This window comes from Dermatophagoides farinae, chromosome 7 (genome assembly GCF_024713945.1).
Source record: "Dermatophagoides farinae isolate YC_2012a chromosome 7, ASM2471394v1, whole genome shotgun sequence".
NCBI lineage: Eukaryota > Metazoa > Arthropoda > Arachnida > Sarcoptiformes > Pyroglyphidae > Dermatophagoides > Dermatophagoides farinae.
Genome location: NC_134683.1, coordinates 3,869,060 through 3,888,155, shown reverse-complemented (window position 1 = coordinate 3,888,155; position 19,096 = coordinate 3,869,060). Strand labels below are relative to the sequence as shown.

The 19,096-nt window shown below is 29.9% G+C and overlaps 7 protein-coding genes across 10 annotated transcripts; 4 read left to right on the top strand and 3 right to left on the bottom strand.

Moving 5' to 3' along the window:
• Positions 1-32: 32 nt before the first annotated feature.
• Positions 33-2,727, top strand: 14-3-3epsilon (tyrosine 3-monooxygenase/tryptophan 5-monooxygenase activation protein epsilon). Of its 2 annotated transcripts, XM_047060588.2 has the most exons (5): positions 142-449; positions 750-849; positions 916-1,222; positions 1,278-1,621; positions 1,685-2,727. In XM_047060588.2, the coding sequence occupies exons 2-5, from the start codon at positions 783-785 to the stop codon at positions 1,786-1,788; spliced, it is 822 nt and encodes a 273-aa protein (XP_046916544.1). In that variant the 5' UTR covers positions 142-449; positions 750-782; the 3' UTR covers positions 1,789-2,727. The 2 variants fall into 2 exon arrangements, with proteins under 2 accessions (XP_075588786.1, XP_046916544.1); XM_075732671.1 differs by having other exon boundaries at positions 33-849.
• Positions 2,728-3,005: 278 nt separating this feature from the next.
• Positions 3,006-4,951, top strand: LOC124497005 (WD repeat-containing protein 13-like). Its single transcript, XM_075732670.1, has 4 exons — positions 3,006-3,259; positions 3,339-3,471; positions 3,529-4,557; positions 4,611-4,951. Exons 1-4 carry the CDS (start codon positions 3,115-3,117, stop codon positions 4,855-4,857), a joined length of 1,554 nt encoding a protein of 517 aa, XP_075588785.1. The 5' UTR covers positions 3,006-3,114; the 3' UTR covers positions 4,858-4,951.
• On the bottom strand, positions 4,841-6,175 carry LOC124496764 (uncharacterized). The gene has a single exon (XM_047060325.2). The coding sequence runs from the start codon at positions 6,062-6,064 to the stop codon at positions 4,991-4,993; it is 1,074 nt and encodes a 357-aa protein (XP_046916281.2). The 5' UTR covers positions 6,065-6,175; the 3' UTR covers positions 4,841-4,990.
• A 154-nt stretch (positions 6,176-6,329) lies between these two features.
• On the top strand, positions 6,330-10,834 carry LOC124497002 (copper-transporting ATPase 1). The gene is made up of 3 exons (XM_047060586.2): positions 6,330-6,790; positions 6,868-9,419; positions 9,493-10,834. Exons 1-3 carry the CDS (start codon positions 6,788-6,790, stop codon positions 10,658-10,660), a joined length of 3,723 nt encoding a protein of 1,240 aa, XP_046916542.2. The 5' UTR covers positions 6,330-6,787; the 3' UTR covers positions 10,661-10,834.
• LOC124497003 (meteorin-like protein) lies at positions 10,808-12,158 on the bottom strand. Its single transcript, XM_047060587.2, has one exon. The coding sequence runs from the start codon at positions 11,979-11,981 to the stop codon at positions 10,914-10,916; it is 1,068 nt and encodes a 355-aa protein (XP_046916543.1). The 5' UTR covers positions 11,982-12,158; the 3' UTR covers positions 10,808-10,913.
• A 606-nt stretch (positions 12,159-12,764) lies between these two features.
• On the top strand, positions 12,765-17,442 carry hzg (CTD small phosphatase herzog). 3 transcript variants are annotated; one of them, XM_075732667.1, is made up of 9 exons: positions 12,826-13,470; positions 14,649-14,811; positions 15,169-15,457; positions 15,541-15,656; positions 15,734-15,829; positions 15,914-16,063; positions 16,148-16,246; positions 16,317-16,403; positions 16,466-17,442. In XM_075732667.1, the coding sequence occupies exons 3-9, from the start codon at positions 15,277-15,279 to the stop codon at positions 17,009-17,011; spliced, it is 1,275 nt and encodes a 424-aa protein (XP_075588782.1). In that variant the 5' UTR covers positions 12,826-13,470; positions 14,649-14,811; positions 15,169-15,276; the 3' UTR covers positions 17,012-17,442. The 3 variants fall into 3 exon arrangements, with proteins under 3 accessions (XP_075588780.1, XP_075588782.1, XP_075588781.1); XM_075732665.1 differs by having other exon boundaries at positions 12,765-13,470; positions 14,649-15,457; XM_075732666.1 differs by lacking the exon at positions 12,826-13,470 and adding an exon at positions 13,996-14,378 and having other exon boundaries at positions 14,649-15,457.
• An 86-nt stretch (positions 17,443-17,528) lies between these two features.
• Positions 17,529-19,078, bottom strand: LOC124497253 (beta-1,3-galactosyltransferase 5). Its single transcript, XM_047060890.2, has 2 exons — positions 18,189-19,078; positions 17,529-18,119 (listed from the first exon to the last, which is right to left on the bottom strand). Exons 1-2 carry the CDS (start codon positions 18,969-18,971, stop codon positions 17,724-17,726), a joined length of 1,179 nt encoding a protein of 392 aa, XP_046916846.1. The 5' UTR covers positions 18,972-19,078; the 3' UTR covers positions 17,529-17,723.
• Positions 19,079-19,096: the final 18 nt, after the last annotated feature.

Genomic DNA, 19,096 nt, shown 5'->3' with positions numbered 1-19,096 from the left:
CGTTGCTGTTGCTACTTGTTCTCGCTCATTGTGTGTCTGTGTGTGTGATGAGTAAATGTTCAATGTTTTTTCTTTCCCCCCCTCTCGTCAACAACCATTGAAATATATTGAAAGACCATAAAAAATTGTGCTTACCTCATCTTGTATGTATGTGTCTGTGTGTCGATGCTCAAAAAGGAGAAGAATAAAGAGAGAAATAGAAATAGAAATAGAAAAAAAATTATTATTTGCAATTTTGTTAAATCAATTGGCTCATCATCATCATCCTCATCATCATCATCATCATTGACATCGCCATTGAATTGTCGTTGAACGAACACAAGAAATTAAGTGAAAAGTAAAAAAAAAAATTTTCATTTTATCTTTTTTTGTTCAATGTTCATTTCTCTAAAGATCAAGATCTTTAATTGATTGGCAATCTATCGAAATCGAAAAAGCCAAGTTTTACGGTAATTCGAATTGAATTTTTTTTTCTATCGTCAAACAACGAAGATAGAGAGAGAGAGAAGAAGGTGGTTTTTGAGCTTTCATTTGATTCGAATATTTGTTGAGGAAATCTATTGCTTATCATTGTGATTGTGTTGTTTGTGTGTGTGTGTGTTATTTATTTGCTTGCTTGCCAAAACAATTTTTTTTGTTTAGAACTGAATTTTTTTTGACGTTTTTTTTCTGCCGGTGTTTTTTCTTCCCATCATCAAATTTTGACGCACATACATTCCTTTTTTTTCATTCATTTGAACCGGTTAAAGAACTCGAATAATAATTTAAATATATATAATACAATGGCTGAAACCCGTGATGATAGTGTATATAAGGCTAAATTGGCCGAACAAGCTGAACGTTATGATGGTAAGAATTTGTTAACCGTTTTTTGAAGTTTTTAAATTTTATTTTTTTCTCACCATTTTTCTATAGAAATGGTGAATGCAATGAAAAATGTTGCCATGGTCGATGGTGATCTAACCGTTGAAGAACGTAATCTTTTATCTGTTGCATATAAAAATGTAATTGGTGCACGTCGTGCTAGCTGGCGTATATTATCATCAATTGAACAAAAAGAAGAAATGAAAGGTGGTGAATCGAAATTGGAATTGATTAAAAATTATCGTTTACAAGTGGAAAAAGAATTACGTGAAATTTGTAATGATATATTGGAAGTATTAGAAAAACATTTGATACCGGCTGCAGCCAATGGTGAATCGAAAGTTTTCTATTATAAAATGTAAGTTTTTTTTATGAAATATTCTGAATATTTCTTCTGAACATTGTCAATTTAGGAAAGGTGATTATTTCCGTTATCTAGCCGAATTTGCAACCGGTAATGATCGTAAAGATGCTGCAGAAAATTCATTGGTAGCATATAAAGCTGCAAGTGAAATTGCTACTACTGAGCTACCGCCAACACATCCAATACGTTTAGGTTTGGCATTGAATTTTTCTGTATTCTATTATGAAATTCTTAATTCACCTGAACGAGCTTGTCGATTGGCAAAGACAGCATTTGATGATGCCATTGCTGAATTGGATACATTATCCGAAGATTCATATAAAGATTCAACATTGATCATGCAATTATTGCGTGATAATCTAACATTATGGGCATCGGATGTTAATCAAAATGGTAAAAGCTAAAGATTACAACTGATGATGAGATTTTATGTCAATAATCAATTTTTTGAACTAGGTGAACAAAAAGAAATATCCGGTACCGGTACTGCTGGTGGTGATGCAGGTGGCAATACAACAACTGAGGCTTGTGCTGCTTCATCTGAAGAACCAAACGCATAATACCACCTGCATACATTTACATCCATGATGATGATTGATGGGTGTAGGAGTGGATATCACATCACCAATTTAAAAATATATAATACATGTGTTGGAACCAATTTTTTTTCAAATGAAAATCTTATTCCATTTAACAACCAGCCAATTAATATTTAATGTCCCAATATATAATGATAAAAAAAAACATACAAAAAACAACCCCATTATATGATGATGATGATGCCAACAACAACAACAACACTATTTGATCCCTTGATATTTTTCATGTTTCAAACACAAACACACCCAACATACATACATACACACATTAAAAACGCTCATTTATTATTATACACACAACAACAAAAAAAAAATAGTCAAACTATATATTTCTGTTCATTTTTCACTTGATGAAATCATTTTATCATAACACACCCATAGAGAATATCAACAACTTATCACCACCACCAACACACCCACACACACAAACCTCAATTTCATAATTCATTCACACTGATAAAAAAAAAATAATTTTCTTTTCTTTTCTCTTCATTTAATGATTTTTGATTTTGTTTCACATATTCCAAATTTGATTTGATTTAAAATTATTCTTTGTTGAATTGAGTAGTTTGATCAAGATGAAAAAAAAATCGAATGTTTAGATCATTATACACACACACACCGGACACAATGAATTTATAAACACAAATAACGTATAATCCGGTTCTAGTCGTTTTGTTTGATTGTTTTTTTCTTTTCTTTTTTTTTGTTGTCGTCGTCGTCGACCAATTCTGAATCAATTTTAGTTATTTGTCTTTAATCACCACACACACACAAACAGACACGCACACACCCACACACACCCAGACCAGAATTTCAATAGAGTCCAATCAATACTACCATCATCAATTATATACTGGAATACAAATACAAACACATATATATGTCTTAATCCGGGAATTATTATTTCTCACTTTTTTTGTCCCTTATATGTCCCAACATTCTTTTTATTTATCCTATTATGAATCCATTTTCTTTTCTTTTTTTCTTTTCTATTCTTTTTTTTCCATGAATTTTCCATGAATGAAAACAGATAATGAAAATGAATAAATTTTGATTTTTAAAATTCAAAACAAACCGAAAAAAAAATTTCGAACGCAAAAAAAATAACTTGAAATTCTCATCAAAATGATTGTTGGGAAAAATTCTTTCCCAGAAACATTTTCTCTCAATTTGATGATTCTTCGAATGTTTGTGTGGTTGTTGTTTTGGGAAAGTTGATTGATTTTAAAAAAATTTGATTTTTTTTTTTTGGTTTAAATTTAATCAATCTTGACATCGACAACGATGACGACAACGTCATCATCAGAATCGAATCAACAATCAATGATGACAATGATTGATTCAAATCTTGAATCATCAATATTCTGGCAACATATTATTGCATTGGATGTTCAATATAATTCATCACGTTACTTTTGTACCTATATGAGTGAGTAATGATGTTTTTTATTTTACTAATTATTAATCACTTTATTATGACAATCATCAATTTTTGATTTATAATATAGAAATTCTATACATAAAACGTCGAAATCAATTATTTCGTGAACTAAGTAAACAACCATTGAATTCATTTCGTAAACAATATCTTCGTTTACGACATACAATCCTTTCGAATTGTTATCAACAACAGCAACAAAAGTACGATTTATAATTGTAATTGTTTTTTATTATCTAAATCATTCAATATTTTAACAGAAAACATGTTCGAAATAATAGCGATAGTAGTTTTCTATCATTCATCTATGATGATTTACGATCATATTCTGGTGGTGATTGGAAATCTAATATTACATTGACAAATGATGTCAATCAAATTGAACATCTCCAATTTCATCAATCAACATCATCTTGCAATGCCGACAAAAACCACAACAACAACAACAACAACTACAATAGTAATATTGCATTCTGTGAAAATTTTGCTTTCTCCGGTGTTCATCATATATTTGATCAACATAAATCAGCTGTAAATTGTGTAAAATTTGCCAATTCTAATAAATCATTAATTTGTTTTGCATCGGATGATCATACATTATCGATTTGTCAACTAACACCATTGCCAGCTTCGATATTGTTTGTTTTACGTGAACACCAAGCACCGGTTACGGCATTCGAATGGTCACAATCAAATGATTTGATTGTCAGCTGTTCATTAGATTCAACAATAAATCTATGGTCAACAATGAATGGCCGTTGTTTGCGGCGATTTAAAGATCCACAAAAATGTTCCATTCTTACCTGTACATTTTTACCGACTAATAATAATATGATATTCACTGGAAATCAAAATGGTATCGTTAATATATTGAATTTATCCACAGGAATTTATTCGAAAAATTCCATCAACATTTGTGATGGTGGTCATATTGTATCGATGTGTTTCGAATCAAAAGGTCAATTACTTTGGTGTGGTGATTCTAAAGGTTTTATATCAACATTTCGTTTTGAAATGGAAACCTGTAAATTATTGTTGGTCAATAAAGTGATTATAGTACCTGGATGTCCAATTACATCATTATCATCATCATCATCAACAATTATTGGTTATGATATGAATCAAAATCTTCTACTAGCAAATTGTGCTTGTAATGCTGTCGTATTATTTCGTACTGGTATTGATAATAAATTGGAATTTCTTAAATGTTTTCCAATTAAACATCAAAATTCTAAATTAAAAATTAAAAGTTCATTCTGTCCAAATAGTGATAATATTGTCAATAATCAATTACCACATTACCATCAACATCATCATCAACAACAACATCGACAACGACAACACCGGGAATATGTCTAGTAACCGGTAGTGAAGATACCTGCATCTATTTTTATCATTATCAACCACCAGATTTGAATACAAAAACACCAGCCATAAGTCGTTGTGTAAATAAACTACAAGGACATTCGGCAACGGTTCTTGATGTTCGTTTTAATCATGATGAAAGTTTACTTGCATCAGCCGATTCAAAAGGTTCAATTATCATATGGAAACGTAATAATAATTCATCTGTTTCGAAAAATTTTTAAATTTTCTTTTTATTTTATTTTTCAAAATTTATAAATCAATTTATAACAATTTGTTTTGACATTTTTTGAATTAAAAAAAATAAAATAAAAAAAATTATGATCATCATTTTCAAAAACATTCAATCTGTTGTTGTCAATGATGATGATGGTGATATTTTCTTCGATAACGTTGTTGCTGATGATGATGAATGGCTAAGAAATTTTTTGCTGATAAAAATATTGAAATAGGTGTATCATTATTATCAGATTTTGACCAGTCAAATTCCGGTAGATTCAATTGATGATGATTATCATCGATTAGTGTTGAAATAGAAATCGAATGATTTTGTTGTTGATCATTATTTAGATTTCTATGAACAGTGGTAGCAACTAATGATGTTGATGCAATCACAACACCAATGGCTATTGTATATGCAGCTGTACAAATAAGTATTCCATTGATTAATGTGACCAGATTTGACCATAATAATTCATTATTTTGATCATAAAAATGACGTAAATAATTGAATGATGATATCATTTCCATATATGTCATTGTATTACGATTACGTTTACGAAATTCATTCAATGATATTAATCCTTCCATTTTAATCATTTGTTCTTGAAATGTTTCTGGCCGTACATAACATGACCATTGTATGGCATCAAGAAAATCACGTTCCAATTGATTTAAATCATCCAAATCGATATTGGTAAATGTAGCCCATTCATCATTGTAAACCAGATCGGCACCACCTTTATCATATAGAAATTTCGTTGCAACAACCAATGATGCTACAAATAATTCCGATGATGTCATACTTTCAAGATAAGTGGAATTGGTTTTTTTCAATCGATCCAAATAAATCATTGCCAATATTACCGATTCAGGTGAAAGAGCCGCTTGATGTAATATATATGATGCATAATTTACATCCAATTTTCCTAAACGTTTAACCGTTTTTGATCGTCGTCCTGATGTACCACCACCATTACGATATAATGTTTTTTCAATCAAATCAACAGTAACTTCGGTTAATGGTAAATTTGATTCAAACGATGCAGTTAATTCAGAAATCGATGTTGATGATGTTACCGTTTGTGGTGATGATGATGATGACGATGATGAAGATTCACCATCCATTGATTGACCATAGAAACCAAAATCTAAAGCTCGTATTGTTCGACATAATCTATTCCAAAGTGATTGTGTTTTATAATCATCCATTGTGAACCAAAAAAAAAAAAAAAAGAAAATCGAGATCAATTTACGAAAACAAAAAAAAAATCAGACGAGTCAAACTAAAAAAAAACAACGCGTCCAAAACAAACAGCAAAAAAAATCGCAACAGTTGTAACCAGTTCCTTCCGTATAGTACGTATTTATTTATTATTATCCAGCGATTTCCAACTTTAAAAAACAAAAAAAAATCCCGTATACGGATACTATGTTTGGATATACATACTACTACTATGACATCATCATCATCATCATATATATGATCTGTATATATACAGACTGTTGGATTTGCATTGAAATATCGTGTCATAACTAAAAAAATGCTGCTGCAGCTGCTTTCTTATTACATGGTGATGAATTTTGACATTTCAATTTTTCTCTCTTTTTTTTTCAAGAAATTACAAATCAAATCGCCATTTAAAAAAAAAGAGAACAAAACGTGTGTTGTGTGTTTGACCATAAAACATGTTGTCCTTGAAACTATTCATCTTGAATGAATGAATAAATGAAACAAACATCTTCCTCAATGTGATCAAATAAGCGTGAACTTTTTTTTTTAATACTCGTTGGACTATATGATTGAACGATTTGATTTTTTTTTTGAAATTGAGGAAAAAAATGAACATAATTTAAATTGAACACTTTTTTTATGTTGGTCATACAAATACTCTGTCTTAGTGAATTAAACAAAAACAATTTTTAAGAAAAAAAATGGTAAGTTTCTACATGTTTTTTTTCCCAGTTGTATTGACTAATTTGATTATGCAAAAAAAAATTCTTTATGAATTCAGGAACAAACCAAAGAATTTGATATTAAAATTTGTTGGCTACAAATTGATGGTCTTAGCTGTCATACATGTATTAATACAATAAAGAAAAATTTAGCCAATTTACATGGTTGTTCGGTTAATATTGAAATCTATTTGGAAGATGGAAAAGCATTTGTTGAATTTGATCCACAATCCATTCGAATTGATAATATTATCGAAAAAATTGAAGAATTAGGATTCGATTGTCGTCTATTGGATGATGATGATGATGATGATGATAATGAAATTAATAGTGATTCAAAAATCGATAAATTTACCGTATTGGTCAATGGAATGACATGTAAATCATGTACGAATAATATTGAAACGAATCTAATGAAAATTGATGGTATCAAAAATGTCGTGGCTGATCTCCATACCAAACAAGTTTCTGTTACATATCAATCTACATTGATCACAAAACATGTGATTCTTGATCGGATTGAATGTCTTGGTTTTGAATATCAAACTGAATCTGAAACGGTGAAAAAAGATTCAAACATTGACAATGCTACTGTGGAAACAGCAGAACAAATCAAAACAACATCATTGCCGGTAATGGATAAAGAACAAGAGAATTCAAGAAAATTTTTAAACAAATGTTTCATCACCATAACTGGTATGACTTGTTCATCGTGTGTAGCAAAAATTGAACGTAATCTATCGAAAATAACTGGAATACATGGAATACTCGTTGCATTATTGAATCAAAAAGCTGAAGTTCTTTATGATCCTGGTTGTATGGATTCGAATCGAATTATTCAATCAATAATTGATCTTGGATTTGATGCTAAACTTATTGTTGATAATATTCATGATTCGAATGGTGAATTATATGAACTTTGTTTATCTATACCTGACGTATCATCATTATCATTATCAAATCCATTACAAATTGAATCTACATTGGAACAAACTGTGGGTATAAAATCGGCAAAATTTGTACCATCATCATCAAATCAATTAAATATTCAATATTATGGTGATCAAATTGGTGCACGAGAAATTGTACGAATAATAAAATCATTAGGATATAATTCATATCCATTGGATTGTGATCGAAAACAACAGGCTGAACATCGCCAGCTACAACATCGTGAATTATTACATTGGCGACATTCATTTCTATTTTCTCTGGGATTTTTCATACCATCAATGGTTCTTATGATAAATCATATGACTAGTGAACATTCATTTCATGAACATCTATTATTACCCGGTTGGTCAAAGGCAAATTTTCTTCAATTTTTGCTTGCAACACCTGTACAATTTTATGGTGCAAGATATTTCTATTATCAAGCATATAAAGCGATTAAATATCGTTCACCAAACATGGATGTATTGATCATGTTGGCTACGACTGTTGCATATTTCTATAGTTTTTTTGTATCCATATATTTCATGATAATCGGTGCTGATCGTAGTCCGAAAACATTTTTCGAAACACCACCAATGTTATTAACATTTGTATCATTAGGCCGTTGGCTTGAACATATCGCACGTGGTAAAACATCCGAAGCATTAACACGTTTAATGTCATTGAAAGCAACAGAAGCAATACTAGTCGAAATGGATGAAAATAAAAATATAATCAATGAAATGGCCATTGATATTCAATTAGTTCAACGTGGTGATATGATCAAAGTGTTACCTGGTACAAAAATTCCTGTCGATGGTCGTGTATTTGATGGTACATCAACAGTGGATGAAAGTTTGATTACCGGTGAATCACGTGCGGTTATAAAAACAGCCGGTTCTTCAGTGATTGGTGGATCAATCAATATGAATGGAACATTATTGATTTGTGCAACACATATTGGTCGTCAATCAACATTAGCATCAATTGTTGATCTAGTTGAACAAGCACAAACCGATAAAGCACCTATACAACAATTGGCTGATCGTATTGCCGGTATTTTTGTACCTGTCGTCATCTTTTTATCAGCATTGACATTGATCATTTGGATTATCGTTGGCCATAAAAATTTAAATATAATTCAAACATATAACATTGAACATCGATATACGAAAATGTCATCCATGGAAATGATTTGGCAATTTGCATTTCAATGTGCCATCACTGTATTGTTGATTGCATGTCCATGTTCATTAGGTCTGGCAACACCAACAGCTGTTATGGTTGGAACCGGTGTTGGTGCTTTAAACGGAATACTCATAAAAGGTGGTAGTGCATTAGAAAATTTCTGTAAAATTAATTGTCTGGTATTCGATAAAACCGGTACAATAACATATGGATCACCACAAGTTACACAAGTATTTTTATTCGCACCAACCAACGTGAATGTTATCGATCATTTCAAAAGAATATTTTTAGCTATATGGAGTGCTGAAAATCAATCAGAACATCCAATTGCAAGATCATTAGTGAAATATTGTCAAAATATTTTCGATTATCAACAACGTTTATGTCGATGTGAAGATTTCCAATCAGAAAGTGGTTCTGGTATTCGTTGTCGAATTTCCATGGAAGAATTTAATCGACAATTGACAACATTTCAACCGAAATCTGTCTGGTTCGTTTATTGTGAATTTTTTTTTTGTTTTTTTTTTGAATAATTTATTTTTCTTTGAATTTTTTTTTTGTAGCATTAAAATCGACAATAATAATAGCAACAATTTTGGAACAAAACAATTTTCCATTGGTAATTCAATTGTTACAACGGTAAAATCGATGGAGAATTCCTTTTCATTAATTTCCAAAACAACAGATCTAGTGATTCTAATTGGTAACAAAGAATGGATGATAAAAAATAATGTCAACATTTGTAAAAAAGTTCAAATTGTAATCGATGAAATGGAACGACAAGGATCGACCATTGCTTTAGTAGCCATGAATGAAATAATCGTATCGGTAATATCGATGTCTGATACGATTAAAATGGATGCAAGACAAACAATTCGTGAACTAAGACGTCGACGTCCAAATCTTAGGATAATGATGATGACTGGTGATAATGAACGTGCAGCACGTAAAGTTGCCCGTCAAATTGGTATCGATCGTGAAGATGTTATTGCCAAAATATTACCATCAAATAAAACGGAAATTGTTCGCCAATTACAATTGAAAGGTCATTGTGTAGGAATGGTTGGTGATGGTATCAATGATTCACCTGCATTGGCACGTGCCGATATTGGTATTGCATTTTCCACTGGTACGGATGTTGCTTGTGAAGCAGCCGATATAATACTCATTAATAATGATCTCTATGATATTGTTGATGCTTGGGATCTAAGCTATCGTACTGTACATCGAATACGAACAAATATTGCATTTGCAAGTGTTTATAATCTAATTGGTATACCAATGGCAGCTGGTATTTTTCTACCATGGGGTATTGTATTAAAACCATGGATGGGATCAGCTGCAATGACATTATCATCAATATCGGTTGTATGTTCATCATTATTATTGAAACGATGGCATCGATCAACATTGAAACATACCAATGATAATATTGATCACCATTATAATCGATTTAATGATTTTGATAATGATAGTGATGAACAAAAATCATCATCATCATCATCATCATCATCTGAAGAAATGAAATTATTTACATTTCGTGAAAAAAATGTCCATTTATCAAAAATTCTAAGTTTAATGCCATTATATAGTCGTCGTAAAATTATTAATGATAATTTATCAATTAATACTAATGGCTATCGTCCATTGAATCAAAGCGATGATGATGATGATGATGTTTACAATGACAACGACGACGATGATGATAATGATGGTGTTTGTATCGCTTAAATGGTATGTGAACAGCAACCATAATTGTTGAATTTGAAAAATTATTTATATTCCAAATTTTTTTTTTCGTTACGTAAAAACAAATTTTTTTTTATTTTTATTATTTATGTTACATTTTTTTTTATTTGAAAATTGTAAAATTGTGAATTGATTAAAAACGAACATTTCATTTCATTTGGCCCCCTTTTGTTGTTGTTGTTGTTTGGTGATGGACGATTCGATTCGATTCGAATTGCACAGAAATAATCGATTTTCATATGGCACATTTAATTGTTCGATCATGTCGTGCACGATTTGTTAATCGTTTCCATTGATCTAAACCGATTGAACATTCGATAAAATATTTGCCTAGAATTTGTTTCCCAGTGAACAATTGACGAATATTATCAAACATCAACATTGATCGATTTGAACAGATTGGACGATTTAATATCAAGGTTTGTTGTGTTGAATTTGTATCCATATCACTAAGAATTATTGTATTATTTTGGCCATATGGTATACGATGAATATAGAATGGTTGAATACGATATTCCATTAGATTTAAATCGATTCGTTCATGATAGTAAATAATACGACCAGTCAATACAAAATCAGCACGACAATATGAATCCAAAATTTTATCATCTGAACATTGTTCGGTTTTGGCCGTTATACATTGTGGATCATCATCATTATCATCTATGATTGATTGATTTGACGATGATGATGATGATGATGAAGAGGAAACAATTTCCTCGAGATCATATTGAAAAATCACAGGATCATTAGCATATTTGATCGATATATTTGAATCAATGATTGATGAATCAATGAATAAGGCAATAAAATGATTGACAGAAACAAAACAACGGAAACGATCAGGATGTTGACCATCATCGGCGGCAAAAATTTGTAATAATTGTCTTTTACCTTCAATATAAATACGAACATTACGGCTAGTATTCTGAGCAATACGAATACATCCACGAAAATCACGACTATCATCAGTGCCCAATTTCAATACAACACGTAAACCACCAGTTGGATAGAACCATTTAATCTGGCCACGTGAACAACGAAGATATATTGGCATTACTAAACGTTTACCATTATTATTATCATCTAATGTCGACAATAATGATGATTTCGATCCAGACCAATCACATTGATCGCTTACATAGCCATGATGTTGTTGATGATTTACATTAATTGTCGAATCTGTTGTTATTATCGGATTGTATTCATCAATCGTTTCAAAAGTGATGGCTATTGATGAAACGATGAATGATACGATAAAAAATATCCACAATGGCAGTAATATTCGATGATCCATTATCATCGAATAATTTCATTCATGATTGATTGAAACAAAAGTAAAAGTAAAAAAAAAGTTGAATGAATTCTTTCGAATGAAACCTGTGCAATGTTGCTCACACCACAGTTTTTTTTTTTATCGAAATCGATCGATCAAATCAATCATGGTGGTTGTGATGGGCGTTCTCAAGAATGCCTCTGTGTGTGTGTGTGTGGTTGATGGTGGTTTGAATATCGATGAACAACAAGTGTTCAAAGTTCATTTGATTTGTATGCTATAGCAGTGGTCATGCACAGAATGGACCCATAAATGGTCATAAAATACCACTACCACAAACCGTGAGTGTGCCATATTTGTTTGCTTTTTTTTTGGTTTTTTGTTTCAAGGGTTTTTTCATGATTGGTGATAATTTTTGAAATTTTTTTCAACTTTTGAATGATTTTGGTTTCATTCGCGATGTGTGTTCCAGTCCAAATTTTTTGCAAAAAAAAAAAATGTTTAAAATTCGGTAATTTAAAAAAAAAATTTCATTTCAATTCAGCAATCACCGACCAGATGGCGACACTAGGTCCGCATTCCAAAGAATGAAATCTGAATCCAAAAAAAAAAAAAAAATAGTAGTAGTAGTAGCATTGATCAATGTTGTATATTTTATATGTGTGGGTGTGAAATAAAGAATCTTTTTTCATTACGTTATATGCCACTACAATTACAACATTGTTTTCATTTCCCCCCCAAAATTTTTTTTTTACTATTTATAACACCTGCTATAATTTTATTAACCACTACTACTAATCCTTATTTGAGATATATCAATGACAAAAAAAACACACCTGAGTCGCGTAGGTTCAGATTCCTCATTGTAAAATTTTTTTTTTTTTTTTCGTTTTGTTTTGCTGTGCTGCATGGCTTTTTAGGTTTTGGTCTGGTTTCTTTTTTTTCTGCTTTACTTATTATTATATGTTGTGCCCGTGGCCGTCCGCCGTCGTCGTCGTCGTCGTCGTTGTTGTTGTTGTTTGTTTGTTTGTTGTTGATTGTTCAATTAATTTTCATTCATTCATTGTGGTGGTTTATGATTCAAAACAAAAAGAATTCGTTGAACAACAACAGAAAAAAATTCTTTTTGTTTTTTTTTATCTATAAATACATCATCATCATCATCATCATTCGAAAAAAAAATACAAATACACACACCCGACAGGGACAGACAAACATCTTTAACTCTTGTATTTTTTTTTTCTTGTCTTGTTGTTGATTTAAATATATATAAAAATATCACACCCACTTTGTTCATCATCACTAATCATCATTATTATTATCATCATCATCATCATCATTGACATCGACAAGAAAGTGCAAAAAATTTATCATCAAACAAACAAACTACCATCGACCAGCCAACCAACCAACAACAACAACAAAAAAAATTATACCAAATATCATCAAATAAGTAAAAGACAATGATAATATGCAAAATTGAACATCAATGAAATTGTTGAAGAAAGAAAGAAATGTAAAAATTTCATTCCATAATTCATATTAATAATTTATTTTTTTTTTTTGCAATTCGAATGTCATTTTTTTTCTTTTCGCTTGTTGCCTTTTTTTTCCAAATCATACGATTCAATTATATATATATATATAGTTTGTTAGTTGAGTGTGAGCATCATTTTTTTTGTCATCATCCTCATATAATCATAATCATTCATCGTCTGTCTTTTTTTCTTTTTCTTCTTCTTCTTCTTCACCACAATATCAATGTCTTTTTTTTCTGTTTGTTTGAATGTGTTTGATTCAACAATAATAATAAGCTGATTTAATATGTTTGCTTGATTTTCGTTTTCCTTTTTCTACAATATAAATATTTGAGATGTTGATGTGTTGATGATGATAATAACAAACTACCAGCATAACCACCACTCCTACTAGTTAAAAGTTAGATGAAAATATACGAAATTGTCACCAGAAAAAAAATAATAAATGATAGATCTATCTATCATTTATTTTTTTCTTTGCCAAAGAAAAGACTCCAAGGTTCAATCTGTGTGTGTGTGTGTGTGGCAAAATTACAAGTGGTCTATATGTTGATTTGCCTATATGTTGTTTTATACAGGAAGAAAATCTGAGATTTATAATCATTATTAAACGATACAATTTCTAGTCCCCATAATCATCAATATCATCATCATTGCAACCATACAAAATCATTTAATGATTTAATCTTGGGACTATCCTTTTTTATATTTTGAATCTGATTATTATTATATTTTGTTTATCTTGGTTATCATCATCAACTAATAGTAGCAGTAGTAGTAGCATCAGCAACAACAACAACAGTAGCAAGTGTTTTATGAAAAAAGAAGAAGAAAAAGAAAAAAAAAATCCTATCCTTCCATCCATCCAATTAATTCAAGGTGTTTGGTATGAAGAAGAAAAAAATTTTTTTTTTTTGTTGCCTCTTATTTACACTAGCATAAATCTTTCTTGTTCCTTGTTGCCGATGTCATCGTCATCATCATCATCATCCGTGTTGATGATATGTGATCATTTAATTGGCAATTAATTTTCTTTATTATTTTCTCTTCTAAGAAAATAAAAATCCAATGATGATGATCTTTGCTTTAAAAAAATTAAAAAAAAATCATAAATCTAATACGTTTCTCTTTTGTTTTTTTTCACGTTTTGTTACAGCAACAGATATATTGCAGCAAAAAAAAATTTTCATATGTGCCCTCAACCTCTCGCTACAAGGCAACCTTTTTATGTCTCATGTTTGTTGTTGTCGTTGTATTCACCCGTGATTATCATCATTATTATCATTTAATTTCAACAACAACAAAGAAATTATCAGATTGTAATTGAATATTTTTTTTTTGCCAATTCACCGATTCATCATCACCATCATCAATCAATCAATTGATATCAATTTTGTTGCTTTTATAAAATCAATCAATACGCCTTAAATTTACAAATACACACACACACACAAACACAAACACAAACACAAAACACTTGTATCGGATAAGCTGAAGATCCGGATTTATATATTTTGATTATTGATTACTATTATATACCAACAACAACAACAACAAATTTATGTATATCATGAAAACATTGAAGAATCTGTGATTCGAATCTTTTTTTTTCGTGTAAATATTTTTTTTTGTGTGTGTGTGTGTGTATGCAAACCATTCACTCTTATCGAAAAAAGGAAACTATTTTTCTTCCAATTGGCCCTTTTTTTTAACAAAAAAAAAATCATAATTTACGAATTTAACTGGAAAAAAAGAACTTGCAAGATTTTTTTTAATATATATAAATGGACGGCCAAAATCATCATTATAATCATCCACAACAACAACATCATCATCATCATCAATCGATCATAACACAAGTAATGACAGATGGTGATGTTGGTAGTAATATTACATCACCAACACCAATAATAAATACTACGAATATAAATGTGAATAATTATCAGAATAATGATACTGATTCTGGTGAGTGGAAGAAAAGGATTTTTTTTTTTTTTGGTTACTAATGACAATTGATTGATTTTGGTTTTTGTTTTGTTTTTTCACAGATACAAAAATAACGAAAAAGAAACGACATAAAAATATTTTACATACATTATTCTGTTGTTTTCGTTGTGTTCGTACACCTGAAGTTGCCTCTTCCGAGGAAAGTGTTTCACTTGCCGTAAGTTTTTTTTGTTGTTGTTGTTGATATAATTTAACATTTTTAAACTAATTTTTTTCTTATTAAATTTCTCATAGTATCAACATCTATTGCCAAGTGTTCGTAGCCAAGATGAGAATAAAATTTGTCTGGTCATCGATCTTGATGAAACACTTGTGCATAGTTCATTCAAGGTATTGTTGTTTATTGGATTTTTATTTTTTGTTCATATGAATATTGATTATTATTATTTTTTTGAAATTTCTTTGTTTTTTTAGCCAATAAGTAATGCCGATTTTATTGTACCAGTCGAGATTGATGGTACTACACATCAGGTCTATGTTCTTAAACGGCCACATGTTGATGAATTTTTACAACGTATGGGTGAAATATATGAATGTGTCTTATTTACGGCTAGTTTAGCTAAAGTAAGTTTATTTTTTATATAACAAATGATGATCAACGATGTAACAATGGATTTTTGTTTTTTGGTGTTTTGACATTGTGTTTAGTATGCCGATCCAGTTGCCGATCTACTTGATCGTTGGGGCGTTTTTCGTGCTCGATTATTTCGTGAATCTTGTATATATCATAATGGAAATTATGTTAAAGTAAAGTTATTTTTGAGAATTTTGTTTGAATTTTATTTGTAAATGTTGCCATTTCTTATTATTATTATAGGATTTAAGCCGACTTGGTCGTGATCTAAACAAAGTTGTGATTGTCGATAATTCACCAGCATCATATTCGTTTCATCCGAATAATGCTGTAAGATATTTTCAACAAGAATTTTGTCATTTAAAACATTGAAATTTTTAATTTACAAATAGGTTCCAGTTGCATCCTGGTTTCAGGATATGAATGATACTGAATTAAGTGATCTGATACCATTTTTTGAACGTTTAGCCAAAGTAGATAATGTTTATAAAGTGTTGAAAAATGCACAAATTCAACAACAACAACAATCAACAAATAATATGATGTTACCTTTGATTACAACGGGCAATAGTGGTAATAATAATAACAATACGGCAACAACGACAACAATGACAAAAACTGCTACAATTGTTGTTGATCATCGTGCACCATTAAATTCACCGATGACAACATCGGTATTATCACCTAATCCACCTGTAGCTGGTGGTGTTGTATCATTCATACCGAATGTTACTGTTTCATCGTCATCATCATCAACATTATCATCACAATCATTACAATCATCATCGTATCAAAATAAAAATCTTCAACAGCAACAACAACAACAACAGCAGCAGCAATATTTAATTCAAGGAATATCATCTTCATCATCACCTGGAACGATGGCGACGACGACAACAACAACGGCAATGGCCGTACCAAATGGTGCTACATCTTAGCTACAATAATTTTTTTTCATATTTGTTAAAAAAAAATTATAATTTTGAGATTTTAGTTGACCATTTTTCTTTCTCATTTTAATTCAAACACATTGTCATCAATCAATTGATCATTGAAGCCTACCAATCATCAATTATCACATCCCGATCATAATCATCATTATGTCGTCGTCATGATTATTATATTATATTATTATATTAATTGTTGTTGTTGTTATTCTTATTATTAATTAATTAATTGATTATTTGATCATTTCATTATATATATAAAAAAAACTTTATATAACATCTAACAATTCGTATATATAAATATAAATAATTATTATATTTGTCAAATTACAACATGGATATATACGATTATTATTATATATTAATACAGTTCTATATCTCAGTAAATGAAATTAATTTTTTCTATAAAAACAAAAACAAAATTTCAAAATTTTAATCACTAAAAATTTGTTTATTACTCAATTGAAATTTAAAGTATGTGGATGATTAGGTCCAGTCACCGGTTTTAAATTTGTTCAATAAAAGTGCTGCCATCTGTTAACAGAAAAAAGAGCTATTATTTGACAATTTCATTTTTTTTCTGACATTTCAAACTATAATTTCGTTTTCATTTCATTTTGGAACAAAAAAAATATCACAATGTTTGTTTGTTTGTTTTTTTTGAATGGAACAAAATTTAATTTACAAATTTTATTCTCCTTTTTCACACTTTAATTTGATCAATACTAATGTTTAAATTATAACGATAATATTCAACAGTTTTATTCCATAATGATATAATCGTATGACTTATTTCATTTGGATCATTATAATGATTAGCATCGATTAAGCTTAACATCGGCGGTATTGAAATGGCAGATGATTTGGTTGATTTAATGAGCCAATTTTTTACATTTTCATTTTTATAACAATGTATTGATTTACGAAAATCAAAATGATCAATATGAAGATCATTTGCTAATATGCCGGATATGAATACATCATCGATCCAAAGTAATGGCCGATTACCGGCTATTCGATATAGATCTAATGTAATATCATTCGACATTATTATTGTCCAACCATCACAATATGCAGGATAATATTGTTCAGAATATTCCTGATGATTAATAGAATATATAAATGTTAGATCAAGTTATCATCATTATAACAAATCCAAATACATTACCTTATAGCTAACACGCCATTTATTACGATAACTACGTGATACACGACTATTTTTATTAACATAGCATGCCATTAAACGTTGTGGATGATCACCGAATTTGCCATGTAAATAATAGATTAATTGATGAAGATCAATAAATATATCATCATCGGCTTTCAATATATATGAAGCATGTGGACAAAAATGGTTTATCCATTTTAATCCCATCACATGTTTATAGGTAATATTTCTATACGTATCCAAAAATGAACCTTGAATAATGTCACCATAGTGTTGACTTTCTTGTTGAATTTGATTCTGAATAGTTTGATTTTTGGTTGTTCCCAACATGAATACTAATCGAACATTGTAATGATTATCGATACCGAAACCAATTGAATGATTGCCCCATGTTTTACGGATGATATCACGTTTATCAAAATTTTTTGTGGCACTATGAATAAATATTGCTAAAAATATGTTTGAGTATTGTTGTTCACTATGATCAAATGATGATCGACAAATATTAGGTTCATTTATAAGAAATTGAAAATCTTTTAGATCCAATAATGTGGATAGATTATCATTTATAGTGATGGAAAAATTCATTTTTGATCGATAATAATTTGGTAATGGTAACATTCTTTGCCGTTTGATAGAAATATTCGAATTGTCATCATCATCATCATCAGCATCATCATAATCATCATTATTTGATGAGAAAATAATAATCAAAACAAATAGAATGAGCAATGTTATGATGAAAGAATTGAATGAATTTAATTTTAATTTAGTAACATTCATGTCTCTTTTTGGAATTGATTAGTAATTATATCACAATTTTGATTAGATTTGATTTTTTTTTTTAGTGGAGAAAACATTGTAAAACACAAACCAAACATCAGCACTAAAGAATTTTTGAACGTCAT